General features: G+C 59.1%; 7 protein-coding genes across 7 annotated transcripts; 4 read left to right on the top strand and 3 right to left on the bottom strand.

The window, feature by feature from the left end:
* Nucleotides 1-148: 148 nt before the first annotated feature.
* On the top strand, nucleotides 149-5533 carry PLICBS_009540 (uncharacterized protein; the record flags this gene model as incomplete). Its single annotated transcript, XM_018325150.2, has 2 exons — nucleotides 149-5283; nucleotides 5335-5533. 2 exons carry the CDS (start codon nucleotides 149-151, stop codon nucleotides 5531-5533), a joined length of 5334 nt encoding a protein of 1777 aa, XP_018176544.2.
* A 457-nt stretch (nucleotides 5534-5990) lies between these two features.
* On the top strand, nucleotides 5991-6501 carry PLICBS_009539 (uncharacterized protein; the record flags this gene model as incomplete). The annotated part of the gene is made up of 2 exons (XM_018325149.2): nucleotides 5991-6024; nucleotides 6281-6501. The coding sequence occupies 2 exons, from the start codon at nucleotides 5991-5993 to the stop codon at nucleotides 6499-6501; spliced, it is 255 nt and encodes an 84-aa protein (XP_018176543.2).
* A 437-nt stretch (nucleotides 6502-6938) lies between these two features.
* On the bottom strand, nucleotides 6939-8341 carry PLICBS_009538 (uncharacterized protein; the record flags this gene model as incomplete). Its single annotated transcript, XM_018325148.2, has 2 exons — nucleotides 6939-7754; nucleotides 7817-8341. The coding sequence occupies 2 exons, from the start codon at nucleotides 8339-8341 to the stop codon at nucleotides 6939-6941; spliced, it is 1341 nt and encodes a 446-aa protein (XP_018176542.2).
* A 1793-nt stretch (nucleotides 8342-10134) lies between these two features.
* On the bottom strand, nucleotides 10135-11729 carry PLICBS_009537 (uncharacterized protein; the record flags this gene model as incomplete). The annotated part of the gene is made up of 2 exons (XM_065601662.1): nucleotides 10135-11619; nucleotides 11721-11729. 2 exons carry the CDS (start codon nucleotides 11727-11729, stop codon nucleotides 10135-10137), a joined length of 1494 nt encoding a protein of 497 aa, XP_065457734.1.
* Nucleotides 11730-13037: 1308 nt separating this feature from the next.
* Nucleotides 13038-14464, top strand: PLICBS_009536 (uncharacterized protein; the record flags this gene model as incomplete). The annotated part of the gene is made up of 2 exons (XM_018325147.2): nucleotides 13038-13459; nucleotides 13549-14464. The coding sequence occupies 2 exons, from the start codon at nucleotides 13038-13040 to the stop codon at nucleotides 14462-14464; spliced, it is 1338 nt and encodes a 445-aa protein (XP_018176541.1).
* Nucleotides 14465-15123: 659 nt separating this feature from the next.
* On the bottom strand, nucleotides 15124-15904 carry PLICBS_009535 (imidazoleglycerol-phosphate dehydratase; the record flags this gene model as incomplete). Its single annotated transcript, XM_018325146.1, has 2 exons — nucleotides 15124-15536; nucleotides 15634-15904. 2 exons carry the CDS (start codon nucleotides 15902-15904, stop codon nucleotides 15124-15126), a joined length of 684 nt encoding a protein of 227 aa, XP_018176540.1.
* A 755-nt stretch (nucleotides 15905-16659) lies between these two features.
* On the top strand, nucleotides 16660-18608 carry PLICBS_009534 (anaphase promoting complex subunit cdc16; the record flags this gene model as incomplete). The annotated part of the gene is made up of 2 exons (XM_018325145.2): nucleotides 16660-16756; nucleotides 16819-18608. 2 exons carry the CDS (start codon nucleotides 16660-16662, stop codon nucleotides 18606-18608), a joined length of 1887 nt encoding a protein of 628 aa, XP_018176539.2.
* Nucleotides 18609-18976: the final 368 nt, after the last annotated feature.

Raw genomic sequence — 18976 nt, 5'->3', positions numbered from 1 at the left:
ACCTTTCCCCAACTCAAACCTCGGCTTCGCCACCCGCCAACCTCGTTGTCCGACCACGTACGGCTTTCGACGCGTATATAGCCACGTCCCCCCAATATGCGAATCTGATACCCCGACTGTCGCTCTACACGAAAGTCGCGCGCCCGCCATGGACTACACCAGCCTGCGCGCCGCCGCCCTCCGGGATGGCGAGGACGAGGAGGCTGTCACCGTCGACACCCGCGCCCTCATAGACAAGGTCCTGGCCAGATACTCGGGCGAGTGGACGACGCTCCGAGAGCTCATACAGAACGCCGCCGATGCTCAGGCGACCACCGTCAGCGTCAAATGGGAGACGATACCCTCGATGCAGGTGCCGCTGCCTCCCAACACGACGAGCCGATCCGAGCTGCTCAAGCACACCTTGTCAAACCACACCCTGCGAAGACTCGTCGTCCAGAACGATGGGCAGCCATTCACGAAGACGGATTGGGGCCGGTTAAAACGCATTGCCGAAGGCAACCCTGATGAGACCAAGATCGGAGCGTTCGGCGTCGGCTTCTACAGCGTCTTTGCCGACTGCGAGGAGCCGTTTGTCAGCTCCGGCAGCGAGGCCATGGCTTTCTACTGGAAGGGAAACTCTCTCTTCACCAAGAAGTCCCACCTGCCCGAGGACAAGGCCAGTAAGCACACCACCTTTGTGCTCGACTATCGAAATGCGACGACGCCTGTGCCGAACCTGCTCTCTGTCAGCCAGTTCCTCGCGACCAGTCTTACCTTTGTCGCGCTGCAGAATATCGAGTTCTGGATCGACGACTACAAGATCTTGTCGCTCACCAAGAAGTCGTCTCCTAGCGCCGAGCTGCCTCTGCCCCGCGATCTGGAAGCGCGGACAAAGGAGGGCCTCATGAAGGTCGTCAGCGTGGATCGCACAAGCACGCAGATCGATGCGTCGTACATGTCAGTCGTAGGCTGGAAGCCGCAGGCGGCTGCCTCATCTACCAAGAGCGCCGATGCATACGGTTCTGCGGAAGGCCCGTCGTTGAGGTCCTTCTTTGCCCGCCTTACGTCCAGCTCGTCACAAGCTGGCAGCAGGTCCAAGTCGCAGAGCGAAGAAAGCATCGTGCAGCCCAGGATCGCCGAAGACGTCACAAAGGTGAACACATCGGCCATCTTCCTGCGTGCCACGTCGGCAGCCATCAAGACTAACGTCTCGGCATCGTTTGCGTCTGAGCTCGAGCGAGCTACCAAGAAGCCGCCGCCGCGGACCACCAGACTCTCCATCCTGACAGCGTCTTATGACGAGACCGAGGCTTCTACAGCGTCAGCAAGCGATGGCGCATTCACCAGAGCTACGGACGTGTTTGCTTCGGTCTTGCCGAGCAAGAAGCCTGGCGGTCGTATCTTCATCGGCTTCCCTACAATGCAGACAACAGGAGCCGGAATGCACGTGTCTGCACCTTCGGTCATTCCCACAGTCGAGCGAGAGGCCATCGATCTAAACGCTCGGTGGGTGCGGACATGGAACGTGGAGCTTCTGCGGGCAGCCGGCATCATCACCAGACTTGCCTTTGCCAACGAGATGGATGACCTCAGCAAGCGGCTTCGCAACACGGCTGAGCAGGGTAAGAAGATTTCCGCTCAGAATATCGCAAAGTACATGCCCGAGGCTCTGCATACCTTAAAGACATTCACTTTTGGCGACTCGACCCCGAGCGGGCAGGTCGGGCAGATCATGGAGGAAGCTTTCTGGACTTGCTTCAAGAAGGCCTCCATCGAGATGTACTCCAGCCAGGGTGTCCTTCAGACGACTCAGGTCCGCCTTGGGTCTGACGAGCTGAGCTCGTTCGTGGATAGCATTCCGATTGTCCCTGAAGAGATGAAGACGGCCCCTTTCGTGCGCAAACTTATTGACTTTGGGCTGGTTTCCCACATCACCGTCACTGACGTCAAGAAGGAGCTTGAAGCAAAGGCCCTCAACAAGTCGCAAGCTACAAACTTCATCTCGTGGGCCGGCAAAAAGAGTGCCAGCGGAGAGCTGGATCCCGGCAGCCGATCTGCTTTGCTTGAGGTCGCCGTAGCTACGATAGGCCCGGAAGACAATCAAGGCGAGATCATTGCTCTCGGCAGCATCACGAATTTCCAAAATGTCAACAAAATACCGGCCCATCTACCGATACCTCCAACAACAATCCCCTACGCGTTCACGGCCCACTCATCAGTGGCGGAGCTCCATGCCCTCGGCTGGGAGGCGCTGGACGTCCTTCCGTGGTTGAGGTTCTTGATTGAGACTGCGAGGTCAAGAGCCGAGGAAGAGAGCCTCACGAAATCACCCAAATTTGCAGTCCAGGTTTTGACAGTCTTGTCCAAGAACTGGGATCTCATCACCGCCAGGGACAGGGAGGCTGTGGCTTCCCTTGTCAAGAGCCACCCAGTCGTGCCGACAAAGTTGGGAATGCGAAAGCCCAACGAGTCTTTTTTCCCTTCTGTCAAGCTCTTCGATGACCTGCCAGTTATTCAGGGATGCGAGAAGGTCAAAGAAAAGTTCCTGACAGCTGTTGGAGTGCGTAAAACAGTCGACCTGGATACTATCTTCACCAGGCTTCTCAACGCATCCGGCAATGCGGGTGAGAAGAGGTGGAGCCACATGGAGTTAATCAAGTACCTGGCTTCTGTCCAGAATGACATTCCCTCAGACGATCTGAAAAAGCTGAGACAGTCAAGGATCTGTCCAGCTGAGGCTGGTCCGAAAGGAATGGAGCCAACCCAAGGCACATCGACCTTATACAAGGTTTCAGAGCTGTTCGAGCCAAAGGACACGCTTCGAGCACTGGGCCTGTCCATCTTGCAATGGCCTGGACCACCTGGAAGCTGGCGTGCGAGCAGCGCCGAAGCCCGGTTCCTGGCTCTCCTGGGGCTTCGCACGCAACCCTCTGTTCCTGAGCTTGTGGAGATGATGGCCTCAAAGGACAGCTCTCTGCGTGCTTCGGCAATGACTTATTTCATTGCCAACCATCACATCAACCGCTATGCCTCCTTCAACCTCGGGGACACCAGAAAGGCCATTCTCCCGTTGCAAGGTAGCGGGCAACTTGTCCCACCTGCGGCGTGTTTTACGAATGAAAGAGCGGCGGTGCTTGGATTTGACATTCTCAGAAAGGATCTGCATGACCATGCAAACAAGTTTGGTGTCGCCAGAGATCCCCCCATGGTCGAGTGTGTCAACAGGTTGCTTGCCAATCCTCCGAAGGATCAACGGTCTGCTATAACTCTATTCGGATACTTTGCCTCCCGGATCAGCGAGGTGCGCGACAACAGCCTGGCAAAACTAAAGAATGCGCCCATAGTGCCTGTCAGCAGGTCCACGGCCTCCCGCGCGGCGGAAAAGTCAGGAGGTGTCTCGTACATCACTCCCACGCACACCTACCTTGGCAGTTCTGTTACGTATGGCGAAATTTTCGACTTTGTCGATTTTGGCCAAGAAGCAAACGCGTTTCTGTTCCACTGTGGAGCGAAGAGCGAACCAACCAAGATCGAAGTGGCACATATGGTGTGCACGGAGCCGGCAAGGTTGCTCAGCGTTTTGCAGAGCCCAGAAAAGTACCTAGATCTCCTGAAGTCTCTTGCCGAAGTGGCGTCAACACTGCAGCGGGACAAGGAACTCTGGAGGCGCCTGAAGACGTCTGCTTGCCTGCTGGCGTACAAGGAACTCGCATCTCCCAGCAAAGGGGATCTAATCGACTTGGAAGATGAAGACGACGCGCCAATCAAGCAGTACCAGCTGGCATCGGCAAGCCAAATTGTGGTGCTGGACGACATCATTAGCTACCGCCTGTTCAAGGAGCATCTGATTTGTGCCCCCGAGGAAGACGCCCTGGAAACATTCTACCTGCAGCTTGGTGCCCAAAAGTTGAGCAGCCTTGTGCAGGAAGATGTGCGAATCGGTCACCAGATGCTCAACCATAAGAACGCAGAGCCGTTGAGGAAACATGTTCTCGAGCGGTCCAAGATCTTCTTGTATGAGTATGCGAACTACCGCCGCGACGCCATCAAGCACGACACCAAGTGGCTCGATAAACATCTTCGCGTGTCCATGGTCCGCTCTGTGGCGCTACGTCGCAGCCTCAAAGGGCAGCGTCAGTCTCATACAGAGAAGCGATCAGCGGCTGGCGCCTACGACCAAGGCGTCTGGACTTTGTACGTGTCGGACGAGTCCCGACCAGACATGTACCAGATCGGCCAGGCCGTATGTCAGATGCTGTTGAGCCGTCCCAATCAGCAGGCGTATCTCTTCTTCGAGCCATTCCTCACACTCGACTTGTACGGCCTGCGCGCGCGCGGATACAACGTTGACCGAATTCTCCGTGCCAAGGCCGCCGAGGCGAGGATTGCTGAGGAGCAGAGGCAAAAGGCGCTGGAAGAGGAGCGAAAGAGGATTCAGGAGCGGGAACAGACATGGGCACAACAGGACGGTGAGGCCGGTTTACCCACCGCTGCTCCCGCTGCTCGTGAAGAGGCCCAAACGCCCTCGAAACCTACGATGCCCGGATCCTGGGGCTCACCGGAGCACAGCGCCGTTAACAACGCCGGCAACTCCAACAAGGGTGGCGGCCTATTCTCCAGACTCACTCGTCAGCTGGGTCTCGACAATCCGACCGAGAACGACGCGCAGAAGCAGCTCGAAAGGTTTGTGGACGCACCCCCGACCCAAACGTCGAGCACAGGACAGCAATCCAGTACTGGGAAGCGTCCGCAGAAGGATACGGGCCGTGTCACCAGTCCCGCTGTCGTTCAGCAGAACCTGCTTAATGCGATCCACGCGACACGAGCGCATGGATCTAATAGCGTATTCTCTCAGCCGAACGTCAGCGAGGTGAAGGAGCAGGCGACATACTGCGACAGCACTCCTGCGACGAACATCAATTTTGCTGCGGAGGCGTCCAACGGCATGAAGGTATACGTGTCAAAGGACATGACACGGCCAGCAGCAGAGTTCCTGACTGCGAACCTGACCGCCATCAACTCCTTCGCGGCGTTGTTGGTCGATGTGGGCAGCATTTACTCGTTGTCTCCCGGGGTGGTACACATCTTCTACGACGAAGCCGGTGGGACTATTGCCTTCAACACGGGCGGTAGCATCTTCTGCAACTTGCGGTTCTTCCTCCAGCTCCACGCCACCCAGTTGACTGGCCAGAACCCAGGTGCCGCCAAGGCTGAAGCTGCAACTTGGTGGTGGGTCGTGTTTGCCCACGAGCTGGCTCACAACTTGGTCTCGCCTCACAACGCCGAGCACAGCTACTATACGTAAGTCATCCGCGAAGCGCTTTGTGTCTCATGATTCTAATTGTTCTATAGCGAGTCGTTCATCCAGCAGTACATGGGCAAGATGGTTGCCAAGACGATGCAATGGACGCAAGCCGGTGCACCATTGCCTCAACGAGCTCTTCCCCCGCCTCCGCCAGCCGCGCCCCAACCGCGTGGGCCGGCGCAGAGCGACGCACCTCCTCCGCCGTATACAATCACCTCGAATAGACGCGACAACATGTTTGGTTAGAGTTGTGGGGTTGCATTGCGCAGCGTTGTTAATGGCCAGCGGCCATTCATTGCAGGTTACCTACCCACATATAGCGATTCATTTTAGAGCAGGGGGCATGTTAGACACCAATACACTGTATGACTTTGTACAATAATATCATCATGGTCTGCCCCTATGTAGCAGGCCAATTTGCTGCGAAAATTGCTACGGGTATTGGAGTCGCCGTCAGTTGTTCAGTCAGTCTCCTACGTGGTGTCGTGTTGGTTGGTCACATGTGACTTGTCACGTGACCACGATTTCAATTGGAGCTTCAACCCATCCTGACCAGCCGGCAGTCCCCACGGCGCGGTGTCGCAACAACCTCAATCGACGACGACAACGATCGACCGCCTGCATTGGCCTCTTTGCTCGCTCGAGCCGCACATAGTCCTCTCCAAGTCAACCGCACGAGCGACGCAACCACCCCACGCCCACCATGGTCCACCGAATCGCCTTCTGGAGCTGCTTCGGTACGTTTCGGCCCTCCCCTCTCTCTTCCCGCTCCAGGCCAATCCAGGTCCCTCCGCGAAACGACCCGCGACGTTCCTCCGACACACCTCTGCCTCTATCCTCGGAAGCCTTCAATGAATCCAAGTACGATGAGGCACGATCGCAAGAGCCAGAGCGCGGGGACGGGCCGGCCCGGCAGGCTCGCGGAGGGGAACAACTCCTAGACATACGCAGGTGAACGATCGGCTAACCGTGGGATTATTTTGGTTCGTGTAGGCCTCGCCGTGCGCTTCTGGCAAGTCGGCATCGAGATGCGCCCCTTCTTCAACCGCTCCAGCCTGTGGGCCTACCCGGCGTACGCGCTCGGCGGCGCCAGCTTCGGCTACTGGCTGCAGGGCGTCGACGACCGGCAGACGGAGACGCTGCGCGAGCGCAAGGCCCTGCTGCTCGAGAAGAGGGCGCGCAAGGCCGCCGCTGAGGCTGAGGCCCAGTCTTAGATGGTATTTGTTTTTTATGGTCAGAGAAGCCAGAGGCGGGACGGGTTGCGGGAAGTGGGGAGAAATGCGAGGGGGATCAAATGGCTATGAAGAGCGGAGGAGCCTGAGCCTGGATGGGCGAATATCAGGGGGGAGAGCGAGACGAGCAGGGCTTTGGTGCTGCTGCTGACAGGAATGGCTGTACGAGAGGAGAGCGTGGGATGCTTGTACATATTGGGCGCGGGATAGAGACTGGACCAAGAGTCCGTTAAAAACATTTCTGACAAACCAATTTCCTTCTTCGCCTCGACTTCACGACGTTTCTTAACGGTGGCAATGGCAAGTGCGAGCATTACGCGGCGTTTACGATTGGCATTCTTGCGCCAACGCTGCATTCAAACGCTGTCCTTGCTGCCGTACATCTATGGTCCATCCAGATTCCCGCGACGCACGACGCATTACAGCTCCTCCAGCTTCCTAAGAATAGCCGGCACCGACTTGGCAGACGTGTTGCCCAGCTCCGTCACCACGACGGTAATGTACTTGTCCCTCGTCGTGTCAAACAGGAGCCTGAACCCCTCTTCGGTACAGTTCTCCGGGTCGATCTCGTTGTACGTGAGCGAGTCGATGGAGACGCGCTCCGTGAAGTTGATGGTCTCGCAGAGGGCGACGACGCGCAGCCCAAAGTCGGCGGCGTTGACGGCGAGGTCGCAGGTGCCGGCCCGCGCGTACATGGCGCCGTTGCTAAACATGGCCTCGGCGGCGGTCAGCACGAGCGTCGCCTGCTTCAGGTTCGTCCGCAGGGCGCCAAAGTCGGTGGCGTAGATGACGCGGATGCCGGCGTTGATGAGCCTCTGCGCGTGGGCCAGGCCCACGCGCTCAAAGGGGTCGTCGATGAGGATGACTTTGAAGTCCTTGCCGTCCTTCTTGGCCCTGATCAGGGCCCGCTCGACGAGCCAGTGGTGGGCGTAGGTCAGGACGACCTCGTCCTGAGTGATCATCTTGGCGGCCTCCTCCTCGATGACCATGTCGGCGAGGGCGATGCGCTCGCGGATGAAGTTGTCAATGGACTCGCACAGCAGCTTCTTGGCCTCCGAGTCGGGGAGGTCGATATCGATCTTACTGATCTGGAGCTTCAGCCACCGGATGGCGTTGCCCATGGAGAAGCACATGGGGCGGCAGGCCGTGAGGTACTCGATTTGCGGGTTGAGGACGTGAGAGGTAAAGTGCCGAGACAGGGTGGCCCCGTGAGGCGTCGAGTAGTCGGTGATTACCTGCAAAGCATTGTCAGCCGTGCCATGCGCCAACGCGATTCGCGAGGAGATGCGGCCATTACCTTCTTAAACGCCAGCAGCGTCGCTTCCACTCTCGTGAGGCTGTCGGGGATGACCCAAAAAGCCATCCGCTGGCCCAGCCTCAGGACCGCCGGGTGGACATCCTTGTCCGCCTGTGTGAAGGGTATCCGCTTCGCCATGGAGAGGTGGCTGAAGCACTCTGGGATCTTGGGCTTGTTGTCCTTGATGGCCGGAGGCGGCAAGACGGACTTGGACGCCGCGCGGTGGTGGTGCGCCGCGGGATGGCCATCCTGCTTGTTGCCCTTGCCCTTGCCGCCCTTGCCATCCGAGGCGCCTCCCTGTGCGCCTGGAGGCGGAGGCGGGTGCGTCGCCTTTGCAGCCGCTCTCCTCGCCGCCTTCTCTTCCTTGGCCTTCTTTTTCAGCTCGGCATTGGAGAGCTTCTTTTCCCCCGCGGCCGCCGCCTCGCCCTGCGCTGCGGGCTGGGCCTTGGCCGGCTGATTCTGCTCCTTCTTTTCCCCTGCCGCGTTTCCCGCGGCGGGAGGAGACGGCCCTGTCTCGTTCGCCATGAGACGCGCGCTGCTGCTGTCGTGCTCGAGGTCAAGGAGCGGGAGTCTTGTCGCGGCGAGGGGTAGTTGTGGAATCGAGTCAGGGCGCAATGGGAGGGACCGCTCGTGGATGATGTGTCTGCTGGAAGTGTTAGGCAAACAGAGCACATGACACTCGCATGGAGATCGGGATTATGCACCTGCGGATACAAGCTTCGATTGGCGACGCAAGGTCGTAAGGCTGAAGTCGAAGTCGATGTTTGGGCGGTAGAGTTTGAGTCACTGCAAAATGATGGGCCACCCAAGACTGGGGACGGGCTGCCCCGCGCTAACTGCAGTGTGCAGCAGGTGCGCCCACCAACTAACTTTTGCGAGCCGCTCCCACAGCTCGTCGGCACTACGTACCACGCACAGTACGCTGCAAGGTCGTGACAGCTTCAGCAGGCCGTCTTTGGTTTGGAAATTGAGCAGGACCTTTTGCAGTAAACGAACAGGCTCTGGAATGATGTGTTTGTTGGCAGCGTCTTGGTCTCGGAGAGCTGCGGCGGATCTAGGGTAACGCAAACAGCGCGTACGAGCACCACGTCTACGAGAGCTACGCCGCTGATGCTTCGATGAAGCAAGTTGCTCAAGCACGGCGACAGCACATTGTAGTCCCAGGACATGGACGACGTCGTGGCTTGCTGGAGTATTGCGCGAGATAAAAAAAATGCAATGCAATGCTTTGACGGGCAAAAATCTGTGACGCTATGGAGCTGCAATTCTTCACGGACAGCCATAAACACACGCGTCAGCGGCTTTGATGCCCGCGATGTAGCATTCGATGATGCTTGACGTCAAGCACGAACATGAGACTCGACAGTGAAGGCCATTCTCTAGACGCGTCGCGTCTCCTTCGCATGCAGCATCACAGTCCCACGCCTCCGCAGCCAGTGCCCATCGCATCGCGAGTGGCCTCAAAACACGCGCACACATCAAGCAAATTTCCTTCCTCACGTCGATCCAAAAGAACCGAGCCGCAATGAAAGAATGAGGCCAACGACTGTCGCCAGAAAAAGGTTCCAAAAATTCCCTCACCAGGCGAACCCAATGAGGAGTGGTCATAGTATAGTTTTCAACTAGCAAAATTCCTCTCTCAGCTTATCGCTTCACGGAGAAGGAAAACGCCCGTGCACTTGGATGGAGAGGAAAGGAAGAAAAGAAGGTCTGAAAGACAGGGAGGGGAGGAGCCGCTTTTATAGCCTGGCCGGATGGGTGGGGGGCCTGGGCCAGGTGGAGCCTCGTCCTCAGGCACGCACACCAGGGCCGCCTGCAGTGATTGGCTCAGGCACGGCACTGGAGCACTTGTCCAGGCAGCACCAGGCTCCTCCCGAGCGGCTGAGGCTGCCTGGAGACGCTTGTGCCTGGCGGCGGTGTCATTTCGAGCTGTGATTCACAGCTCATTTGTCTGATCCCTTGGGAAGCAGCTTCAGGTTGCCTTGCCTCCCCTGGTTGATTGACCGGACCTGACGTTCGCTGACATGATACAGTATCGTCTGTGGCTGAGCTGACAACCTGGAAGTGATACAAAACCGTCGTCTTGGATTCTGACAATGCACGTGGAGCAAGTTACTTGGCTCTCTTGGCTTGGCCCAGATGCCCTCTCGTCTTCTAAGTGCCTTGGCCACTTCTGAATCTGATGACACCTCCGGCTCTCTTCATCCCCGAGCCAGGGACCAGGCGCAAGTAGACTGACTCCATCCAATGCTCCATCGTTTGCTTCGTATTCACGCTGTATCGTCCACTCTGTGATGTTCATCGCTAACGGCCCCGACTTACACCAGCTCGTAAGCCCTGTCATCGCCGCCGCCCCTCCCTCTCACCCGCCGATTAAGCGCCCCCCAATACTGAAACAACATGAAGCAAGTGACCAATATCAAGGAAAGAGGGATGCTGATGGCCCAAAACAACGGAAACGAGCTCTCCCCCGGCGCCCAGCTCCCAGCCATGCTGAAGACGGCGGCGGTTGCGCTAATGGGCAGGAAAAAGGTCCCCACCAGAGCCAGCACGAGCAGTGTCTTGTTCTGCGCAAACGTAATCTCATTCTGCTGGAGGGTCATCTGGTTCTGCTCGTGTGTCCGCTGTGCCTCCAGGATGGTCGTCTGGCCCATGATGTGAGCCATGCTGGCGTCCAGCCGGTCGTGCATCTGTGACATGAGGTACTCGAGCTGCCTGAAGTCGTCGGCAATCTCCTCCGACGCCGTGCTAGTGTTCTCTGTTGCTTCTAGACTAATGTTCTTTGCGGTGCTCCAGAAAAGTCGGCCCTTGGGCTGGCACGAACTCAACTGCTCCCGGAGCAGGCTTCGATACCAGGGGATACGGCGTCGACTCAGAAACAGGGTTTGCATGGCAGCCTTGAGATCTTCTGTGTTGTACTCGTGGTCGCCTCTGCCGTTCTGAAGTGCCCACTCGATGGAGTTGAGATCCCGCGTGTAGTAAGAAATCAGGAGCGTCCATTCGAAGCCGACCAGCCTGTACAGGACTTGTGCCAGCACAAGCGGGCTGGGAATGTCCAGACTCTGCAGCTTGGCGTTGCGACGCATACATTCAAGAAGGAGCTCCGCCGGAGACTGGTACCCGGAATACGTTTCGCCTTCGATGACGTGATATGGCGGCCTGAGCTTCCCTGGTAAGCCTGCCATGCGCGGCGGCTCATCGACAAAGATGACGCCTACCAAGGCCAGAGTTAGTTGCGACTCCCGTCTCTCTTGGCACACGATCCATAAGACGCCAGACTCACCAAAGCTCCAGGGCTCATTTTCGTCTCCGTTGAACCACACAGCCGCCTGCGTGCGCGTCACAGCGAGCGGGCAAAACTGCGAAGTCACACCGTCCGTCTCGTGCCGCTGCACCGGGTTCATGGGCCCCCACGTCCTCCCGATTCTCCACGCGCCCGCCGCTCTCCCCGCCTGCTGGACCTGCGAATACTCTAGGCGAAACGGGCGGTCAAACTCCCTCGCCGTGACGTACTTGAAGGCGACGTGCCGCTGCTTGGACGCCACAGAGGGCAACGGAGCGAGCTGCCGCTTCACATCTGAGAAGTTAAAGGACGGCTGGTCCTCGAGATAGTCGTCTAGACACTTGAGAAAGGATGGGCGGTCTCTCTTGGAAACTCGATCCCGAAGTATGAGCTCTAGGACAGCAGCATCGGCCTTTTCAACAATGATGAGCTCCGCGGTTCTTGTCCCGGCATCACTACGTTCCGGAATAGGGTGCGTGGGCTCCAGCGAGGTGGCAACGAGGGCGCAGAATTCGGCGGCCTGTCCTTGCGTAAATCTGACGGAACGAACTAGGGCTTCTCAAGCGGAAAATAAGTATCCTCTATTTGGTTGTCTCATGCGCAGAGGAGCGCGCGGCGTACCTTTGCCATCACAAGGGGCGCCATTACCCGACACAAACTCGTAAATGTTGGGAAACCGAACGCATTCCGACTTGGTCAAGAGGGTCTGCGCAGCGCCGGATATGCTCGAAGAAGCTGGGGAGGACCCAACGCCCATCTTTGTCTACTGCGCTTCGGCGAGCTGCCTGAAGACGGTGAGGATTCAGGAAGCTGAAGATGTGCCTTACGACTACATGGGCAGGCGGTGGCGACTTATAGGCCGGCCGACGCTGGCGCCGTGGCTGCATCCCGGCCAGCTGAGGCTCAAGACCGGAAGTGGAATATTATTGCCTGGACACTGCATCTTGGATTGGATCTTGTTATGCAGGGTGACAGCCTCACTTGCAAGGGCTCCAGAAGCTGCATGTGTAAGTGACAGGGGGCAGTGTTGCACCACCGCGCTGCACGCGTGTGCGATAAAGGTAAGAGCGCAGATCGGGAGAAATAGATGATCGAATTTGCAATTCCCACCATGGTTGAATTGCATGCCGTAGCTTGGAGGACCTGCGGGCGTCGCTGGCTTTCCGTTCCTGTGGCCAGCGCTCGCGCGATTCGCGCCGTGATGGATGCTGCGACGGCCACAGGATCGCCCAAGAAAGCGCGACGGATGCAAGGTCCAATGAGACGGTGTCGGACCGCCCTTATTATATACCATGTCCACAGCCGGAAGCGCCAAATGGGACGACATTACTCAACTCAATCTGCGTCAGAAGGTTCGCAAGTAGATCCGAGCCGGTGGCCTTCCCAAGCACATGCTGTCCGGCGGCGGGCCTCTCATCGCTCGCTTCCAGAGGATGGCGACAAACACCTCGGACCAGGGCAATTGGCGATTTGAAATACAGGCAAAAAAGGGGGCAAGATCTAGATGCCACCTCGCCTCACGCGGCATTTGCCAATGGATTAAATGCCTCGACCCCGCGTGACATGGTCTGGGACTTTGGTGCCGTTGCAATTCACTCACGATGGAGGCCCCCGTGATGCCAGGTACCTCAAGGTCGAGTGAGGTATTAGCGGTTTACAGCGCATAGTGGGATATGGGTCCCTCGTTGTCCCCGGACCATCGACGGCCGCCCGCCGAGCTCTGCTGTGCTGGGGGCCCCGGTTTGACTCACCCGAATCCGGAGCACGCACGCACCACCACCACCACCGCCGCCGCCGCCGAGGAACGAAGCAGCGCCCTCATCCAGATAAAGCATTAAAAAAAGTAGCTCGCGGGCCTCGAGCTCCTCCTCCCCCTTCCTCCTCCCCGGACATCTCTTCCCTCTCACCCCTCACACACTCCCTCCCCCCCAGGTCGCGATGAAGCTCTCGCGCGCATACTCGAGCCTCAATGGCTCCATACCGGGGTCCAAGGTCAAGTACGTGCCCACGTCCGGGACCTACCCGCAGGGCTTCGCCGCGGCGGGCATCTTCGTCGGCGTCAAGCCCGGCAACACGAGCAAGCCCGACCTCGCCATCGTCACGTCGGACCGCCCCTGCGCCGCCGCCGCCGTCTTCACCAAGAACAAGTTCCAGGCCGCGCCCGTGACCTTCAGCCGCAAGGTGCTCCAGGGCAGGCGAAACGCGGGCCTGCGCAGCGTCGTCGTCAACTCGGGCTGCGCGAACGCCGTCACCGGCATCGGAGGCCTGGAGGATGCGGCGCGCATGGCCAAGACGCTGGACCAGCGCGTCGGCGCGCCCGACTCGACTATTGTCATGAGCACGGGCGTCATCGGCCAGAGGTATGATTTGCACCACCCATTGTTGCGCCCATTGGGCCTGATTTGTTTGCTCTGGAGGAGCTTCAAGTTGCTGACGATGATGCACACAGGCTCCCCATACAAAAGATCGTCGACCACATCCCGCCGGCGTACCACAAGGCCGGCGACTCGCACCGCCACTGGCTCGACTGCGCCAAGGCCATCTGCACCACCGACACCTTCCCCAAGCTCATGTCGCGGGCCTTTGAGCTGCCCTCGTCGCCCGGCATCGAGTACCGCATCGCCGGCATGACCAAGGGCGCCGGCATGCTGGCCCCCAACATGGCCACCCTGCTCACCATCCTGGCCACCGACGCCCCCGTCGCCCCGGGCATCATGACCACCGTCCTCCGCCACGCCGTCGACCGCTCCTTCAACTCCATCACCGTCGACGGCGACACCTCCACAAACGACACCGTCGCCCTGCTGGCCAACGGCGCCGCCGGCGGCAACGAGGTCGCCTCGGAGCAGTCCCCCGACTACGCCGCCTTCCGCGACGTCCTCACCGACTTCGCCACCGACCTTGCCAAGTACATTGTGCGCGACGGCGAGGGCGCCACCAAGTTCGTCACCATCCGCGTCGTCGACGCCGCCTCCGAGGAGTCGGCCCGCGCCATCGCCCGCTCCATCGCCCTCTCGCCCCTCGTCAAGACGGCTCTCTACGGCAAGGACGCCAACTGGGGCCGCATCCTCTGCGCCGCCGGCTACTCCCTCATCTCGGCCCCGGGTCAACCCCCAAACGAAGTCCCCGAGATCGTCCCCGAGCGCACAAACGTCTCCTTCGTCCCCACCGACGGCTCCGCCGAGCTGAAGCTGCTCGTCAACGGCGAACCCGAGCTTGTCAACGAGGAGCGCGCGAGCGAGATCCTCGAGGCAGAGGACCTCGAGATCCTCGTCAAGCTGGGCACAGGCGACAAGAGCACCGTCCATTACACGTGCGACTTTAGCCACGATTATGTCACCATCAACGGAGACTACAGGACATGAGGAAGCAAGTAGAACATGTGTTGTCGCTTCGGATCTGATAAAGTGCGCCGGCAATGTGTCGGCGGCGCAGGCGTTAAAGATGAGTAGTGCTGTTCGCGCAGATAGAAAATTCTAGCCGCACAGATGTTCCGCATCCAGCTTTTGTCTACTTAAACCCGTGGCGCCCGACTCGCGACACACAAATAAGGTGCGCAAGCCTGGACCGGCGCGGGAGCCCCGAAAACACATCAGCTGGCAGTAAAGATAGCAAATATAGCAACAACAGCAATGACAGCAATATACGGCACGCCGCTGCCGTCCCATTCCTGCACACCAAAGAATCTGTGCGGCTAGACTTTGCATGGGTGCTAATAGCACTACTAATAGAGATACAAATCGTCATGCCCGTCACTTTAGTCTGTCATCTGTTCCGCCTCGGGTCCATGCGCTTCTCCCATCCTGAGACTAGTCTCTTGGTCCGTCTCCAGTGCGGTGTCTTGTCCCGCCTCCATTGCCACGCCTTGTTCCGCCTCCAGTGCGATGTCTTGTTCTGTTTCCAGTCCCGTGTCTTGCCACGCCATGTGATGCTGCTGGGCGCTCGAAGCTGCCTTGCGCATCCTCCTTATCCTTGTCCTTGCCTTTCTCCTGCGTCTTCGTCTTGGAGTGATCCGCCGCGGTTTCTACGCGCTCAGCGTGCCCTTTGTGCTGGGTACCTCACCCTCCTTGCCCTTGACCTGGGCCGTCGCCATCTTGATAGCCACGGCAAGGGCCTTGAAGGCGCTCTCGGCGCGGTGGTGGTCGTTGTCGCCGCGAATGCAGTCGACGTGCATAGTGACGCGGGCGGCCTGAGCAAAGCTCTGCAGGCAGTGGGGCACCATCTCACAGCTCAGCTTGCCGAGCCACTCGCGCTTGAGGCCCAGGTCGATGACGCTGTACGGACGGTTGGAGAGGTCGACGACGGCGCGGGAGAGGGCCTCGTCGAGCGGGGCGTAGGCGTAACCGAAGCGAGCGACGCCCGTCAGCGAACCCAGGGCCTTATTGAAGGCGTAGCCGAGGGCGATGCAGCAGTCCTCGGCGGTGTGGTGGTCGTCGACTAGAACGCATTCAATTAGCACAAGGACAAGTCACTCTCTCGGCAAACGTCTTCTGTTTGGACGGCTGGGAGAGTATAGGCGGGCAGGCGGGCATACTGTGCAGGTCGCCCTCGCAGTTGAGGGCCATGCTCCAGCCGGCGTGCTTGGCCAGCGCGTGCAGCATGTGGTCGAGGAAGCCAATTCCCGTGTTGACCGAGATGGTCTGCGAGCTGGTCGACTGGGAGGCGTGGGCGGCTGTGGCCTCGAGGAGCTTGGGGTGCGTGTCGGCGGGCAGCTTGCCGCCGTCGAGGTTGAGGGCGAGCTGGATCTTGGTCTCGTTGGTGTCACGGGCGAGCGCCGCGACGCGGAGTTTGGCCGTGGAGCCCATTATGTTTGTGTTTAACGCTCTTCTGTTCGGTTGATGCTGTGATTGTGAAGCAATTGACTGGTCGGTAAGGGGGCCCTCGGGTATATTGATGGGGAAGAGGCGGTGGGCGATGCTGATCAATGTATGCACAGACGGGGAGTGAAGTGAAGTGAAGTGAAGTCTGGACTCGACTGCGAGCGGCTCGTCACCGGTGGCTGCGGCGGCGCCTGTATCGGCGACGCAGAGGGCAAGTGCAATCCCAACTTTTTTTGCCGGTTCCGCCATTGGACGCTACCGGAAACCCCCACCTGTCGACCCTCCAGGCGCGACCAAACTCCACTGTGCTGCTCCATTGCCCGGGCACGCAGGAGCACTGATCCATGCCCGCCCTGACGTTGAAGTGAGTGGAGCCCTGCGCCTAGAGGGGTCCAGCCGCCGAGAGCCCCCAGGCCAGGCGACTTCCCATCTGCGAGCGCTCAAAGCTACCCCGCTATTCTGCCGTCTGCCGGGGCGGTCACTGTGCCAAACTGGGCCAGAGCTGAGCTGCCCACCCAGCGCCAGGCGACGCGCCTCAATCCATTTGGTTCGGTCCGCCGCTCCGACCCGCGTCTAAACAAACAACCTACCTCACCTTTCCGACTTTTGGTCGCATGCTGTCCACGGCCACGCCGAGACGATGGACAAAACCTGACGCACGCGCACTCGTACTCCTTTTCTTTGCGCCTCTTCTTCTTCCCTTCATTCTCGGCGCAGCACATGTTTGACGACTCAGCACTATGGAAAAGTTCCTGCGGGAGTGGAGGCAGGATGCCCTCAACAAAGCCCAGTACGAGTCGGCCATTTTCATAGGCGACAAGCTGCTGGCCTTGACGAGTGCGTGACCCAAACCTTCATTTTGTCCTAGTCGATCATATGCTGACACTTCTTCATTCTAGACGACGACCAAGATGCCTTCTGGCTCGCCCAAGTCCACTTCGCGACCGGAAACTACACGCGCGCGCAGGCCTTCCTCGCCAAGCAGGACCTCGTCGCGCGCAACCCCTCCTGCCGATACCTCGCCGGGCACTGCCTCATAAAGCAGAACCGCTTCGAAGAGGCTCTTGCCGTCCTCGGCGAGCGCAACCCTACGCACCTGATATCCAACGGCGGACCGAGCTCCAAGAGAAAGGCCGCTCCCCAGTCGAGGCATGGGCGTCGCCGCGGAGACCACCAGCAGCACGACGCAGGCGGCGCGGCAGATGAGGAGGAGGAAGAAGGCGCGGCGAACCGGCGGTTTGAGGCTGCCATGTGCTTCCTGCGCGGCATCTGCTACGCTAAGCAGAATGCCTTTGACAGGGCCAAGGAGTGCTACAAGGACGCGGTGCGCATCGATGTGCGCTGCTTCGAGGCGTTCCAGCAGCTCATGACGAATTCCCTTCTGTCGCCTGATGAGGAGTGGCAATTTCTCGAGAGCCTCGACTTCGACTCCATCTCCGTCGCTGGCGATGCGTCGGCGTCCCAGGAGGCTGCCGACTTTACCAAGATGCTCTACACGACACGGCTGTCCAAGTATCGCAACCCGGCGGCTTTCGAGACGGCGTATGACTCGTTGTCGACACATTACCACCTAGCCTCTAACCCCGATCTGCAGCTTGCGCGGGCCGACTTGCTCTACACGCAGTGCCGGTACCGCGACGCCCTAACCATCACCAACGCCATCCTCCAAGACGACAAGTACAACTTCACCATATACCCCGTGCACCTGGCGTGTTTGTACGAACTGAAGATGAAGAACTTGCTGTTCCTCGTGGCCCATGACCTGGCTGACACGCACCCGGAAGAGCCGTGCACTTGGCTCGCCGTCGGCATCTACTACTTTGCCATCAACAAAATTGCAGAGGCCCGACGTTACTTTAGCAAAGCGAGCATGATGGACGCGCACTTTGGACCGGCCTGGATAGGATTCGCGCACACCTTTGCGGCTGAGGGGGAGCACGACCAGGCCATCTCGGCGTACTCGACAGCAGCGCGCCTGTTCATGGGCACACACCTCCCACAAATTTTCCTCGGCATGCAGAACCATGCGCTGAACAACATGACTCTTGCGGAAGAGTTTCTCAAGACGGCCTACGGGCTATGCAAGACGGATCCTCTGCTGCTCAACGAAATGGGCATTGTCAAGTACCACCAGGATAAGCCCAAGGAGGCCGTGCAGTACTTTACGGCCGCGCTCAAGATTGCCGACGAGATAGACAGCGAACCCTCCGCGTGGCTCTCGGCGCGGACAAATCTGGGACACGCCTTTCGACGCCTCCGCCACTTTAACCGAGCCCTGGCGGAGTTCGACGAGGTGCTGCGCCTAGGAGGCAAGGACGCCGCCATCTTCAGCGCCAAGGGACTCATCCTAATGGAGCAGAACCGGCCCGAGGAAGCTGTGAGCGTTCTGCACCAGGCTCTCGCCATCAACCCGCAGGACAGCATCGCCACGGAGCTCCTCAACAAGGCGCTGGAGGAGACGGCCCTGATCGACGGCGCCGCCGAGGACGAGGCCGAAGACCTCGCCGAGTTTGAGCACCAGCTCGACGCGAGAAAGCTGGAGGCGGCGCAGAAGCTCAACGGCGGGCGGGCCGGACGCGGGGGCGCCGCGATGGACAAGGGCAAGGGCAGGGTCGGGCGTCGGCGGACGCTGCTCGACAACGAGGACAAGGGCGAGAGCATGATGGAGATGACGGATGACGAGGACTAAACACGGACATTGAGGGACGGCAACGGACAAAGCATTACGTAGCGGGGGCAACGGAGGCGTTATTGGACAGGATTGGCATTAGGCGTGGAAACGGCATTGAATCACTGCGCGAGCGCCGTCCTTTGATAGTAGTACATGATGGCAACCATTGTGCCTTGATATCCCAACGACATGGACCCTATGTGCCTGCACGGGCTTGCCTGTCGACTTACATCCCTGGAAGGATGTATCACTGTAATGCACGCGACCAAACATCATGGGTACGCGGCACCGACTCGTCAACCAGCGAACTCCCGCTCGTCTCATCGGTCCGCGAGACCAGACTGCCCAGCCTACCTAGGCACGAACTCCCAATCGTCATCTGACCT

This window comes from Purpureocillium lilacinum (assembly GCF_023168085.1).
Source record: "Purpureocillium lilacinum CBS 284.36 DNA, scaffold_7, whole genome shotgun sequence".
In the NCBI taxonomy this organism is placed as follows: Eukaryota; Fungi; Ascomycota; class Sordariomycetes; order Hypocreales; family Ophiocordycipitaceae; genus Purpureocillium; species Purpureocillium lilacinum.
This window is presented reverse-complemented; position numbering and strand designations above follow the sequence as displayed.